General features: G+C 43.3%; 1 protein-coding gene across 1 annotated transcript; it reads left to right on the top strand.

The window, feature by feature from the left end:
- Nucleotides 1–434: 434 nt before the first annotated feature.
- Nucleotides 435–1,425, top strand: LOC119817724 (olfactory receptor 2D2-like). The gene is given in 2 exon segments (XM_038335121.2): nucleotides 435–455; nucleotides 457–1,425. Coding segments are annotated over 2 exon segments (972 nt in total). The 5' UTR covers nucleotides 435–452.
- The last annotated feature ends 1,417 nt before the right edge of the window (nucleotides 1,426–2,842 follow it).

Below are 2,842 nucleotides of genomic sequence, written 5' to 3'. Positions count from 1 at the left end.
GGAATAAGAGTGTGAGACTGCGCCCATGTCATGTGTTATGTTCAGGTTCTAGGAGTTATATGAAATGCCTTAGATATTCCTCATTTTTCTGAGACATTTTTGTTGTCAGCATCATTGGACAGGTGAAGAGACTGAGACATGGGGAGGTTCAGTAACTTGAGAAGATGCACAGAAACTGATAAGTGTGCTCAGAACCCACATCCCATCTTTTCTTAATGAAAAACTACTGTTTTTTTATTTTATACATATGGGTTTTTGCCAACATACATGCCTGTAACCATGTGTGTGTCTGGCCTGTGGAAGTAAGAAGAGGGAGTCACATTGCCTGGAACTGGAGGCACAGAGAGTTCTGAGCAATCTGTCTTTGGAACAGCAGTCAGTGCCTTAACCTTTGTGCCAACTCAATATCCTTTATCTCCCTGTTCTGCCTGTGTTAGGTGACTCATAGATGAATGTGATTCTCTTACAGCCTCCACCATGTGGATGATTCCAGGACAGAACCAAAGCAGGGTTTCTGAGTTTATCCTGCTTGGCTTCTCCAGTGACCCCACAACCAACAGCATCCTCTTCATTGTGTTCCTTTTCATCTACCTGTGCTCAGTCATGGGCAATGGACTCATCATCCTGCTGGTCTGCCTGGACACACATCTGCACACTCCCATGTACTTCTTCCTCTGTATACTAGCTATGTTGGATATGGGCTGTGTCACTACCACCATGCCCCAGATGTTGGTGCATTTTCTTGCTCACTCTCACACTATCTCCTTTGCTGGCTGCTGGATACAGATGTATGTGTTTGGTGCCCTGGGTATAACTGAGTGCACCTTCTTTGTTGTCATGGCTTATGACAGATATGTGGCCATTTGCTACCCACTGCGTTATACTGTCATCCTCAACTGGGGACTGTGCATACAGTTGGCATCTGGGTCTTTGGTCTGTGGTTTCCTCTCTGCTTTGTTACATACTTTCTTCACCATGAGTCTGCCATATTGTGGACCCAACAAAGTCAACCACTACTTCTGTGAAGGTCCTGCAGTGCGCAGCCTGGCTTGCATGGATACCCACCTCATTGAGATGGTGGACCAGGTCTTGAGTGTTTTTATGCTTCTTATTCCAATTTCCCTCATTGTGACCTCTTACGTTCATATTGCCATGACAGTTCTCAAGATCAAGTCCACCCAGGGACGCTGCAAGGCTTTCTCTACCTGTGCCTCCCACCTGACTGTGGTCTCATTCTTCTATGGTCCAGGCACTTACATCTACATGAGACCCAACTCCAGCTACTCCCCTGAGCGAGACAAGCAGGTCTCACTTTTTTACAATGCCTTTACAGCCTTGCTCAACCCCGTGGTCTACAGTTTGAGAAACAAAGACATCAAGAGGGCATTTCTCAAGGTGATGACACATGGTAGGGTGGAATCGTGAACCAGGATACAGGAGGACCTGAAGTGGATTATCCACTTTTTGGTAAAGAGACAGAATCTTAATTTTATTTAGCTGTCTTGTGTATTTGACAAACCACTGTGAAACTAAGTTGACTCTCTTGATTTACAAGCTGAATACCTCTGTCATCTTACTGCATTGTAAATCTAAATAATCATTTGTTGTTCATGCTTGTAGCTGTAGGTTGGGAGTGACCTTCTGTTCTCTCACATCCATCCTAAAGGAGGAAACTTATGTCTAACATGACATCCAAGAACAGAAGGAAAGGAACAGTAGGCAAACTCACTATGACTCAGCTTCTCAAGAATGACCTGTGTCTCTTTCTACACATTCTACACATTTCAACAAAAAGGAGTATGGTCCAGCCTGACAGCAGGCTGTGTGAAGTTTTTTTGTGTAGAGAGAAGTACACATGTTCTGTGTCCATGGTCTGATATGTTGGTTTCTCTACTTAGGAGTGAGCAAGTCATATGCATTACGTATCCTGGTGTAGTTTCCGGAACACAGCAGCATACCTACAAACAAACACAAAACATGCTAACTGTGGATAGCATAGCAGAAGGCTGAGGCACTGTATGCTAAGTAGCACAGCATGTGTTGTTAGGACAGAGGTAAGCTGACAGTGTGGAAGAGAGGTAATAAACTCAGAGAATGAACTTCACATGTAAATTCAGTGTGGTCTATGGGGAAACATTATGACCTCTTCTGTCAAATGCTGCAATGCTGGCAGTATAGGGAGCTGGGGTCTCATCAGAGCCTTTCTAACTTTTCTCCTCGTAGGCAGCAGCCAAGGGCACGTCCAACCGTTGACTGCTGACTGCTGGCTCCCTTTCCACCCTTGGATGGGAATGGATTGCCTACCATCTTCAGAGAACTTAACTGGCCAATCAGCAGATTTCTCTATGACTGACCTATTCTATTCTTTCTTAAAGAGGCCTCAGGCTTTCCAGTTCTATTCTGTGGTCAGGTATTTCTAGATAATGGGTACCCTTAATTCATAGTTAATAATCCTTACTATTGTTACTTATATTTTTATTTTTGAGAATTCTCGTATATCCTGGGCTAGCCTGAAACGTTACACATTTTGAAGATTACCTTGAACTTTTTTCCATGTCCTGCCCAGTGCTGGGATTATAGCATGGGAAACCACACCTGGGAGAATTTTTTTTGATGATATCCTTTGTTTTATAAAAGTTTTTACCTTGGTAAAAAATGCAATTCATATACTTTTAAATAAGTCAGACTTCCCCTATGTAGTCCTGTCTCTTCTGGAACTCACTATGTAGATCAGGCTAGCATTAAACTCAGAGATCCTCCCATAGGTGACCTTGTAGTGCTGGTGTTATAGGAATTCTCCACTCCACCTGAACAAGCACTTTTTTTTTATTTTTCCATTCAA

The sequence above is a fragment of the Arvicola amphibius genome, chromosome 6, assembly GCF_903992535.2.
Source record: "Arvicola amphibius chromosome 6, mArvAmp1.2, whole genome shotgun sequence".
In the NCBI taxonomy this organism is placed as follows: domain Eukaryota; kingdom Metazoa; phylum Chordata; class Mammalia; order Rodentia; family Cricetidae; genus Arvicola; species Arvicola amphibius.
Note: the sequence above shows the minus strand (reverse complement) of the source record. Positions and strands in the feature narration are given on the sequence as shown.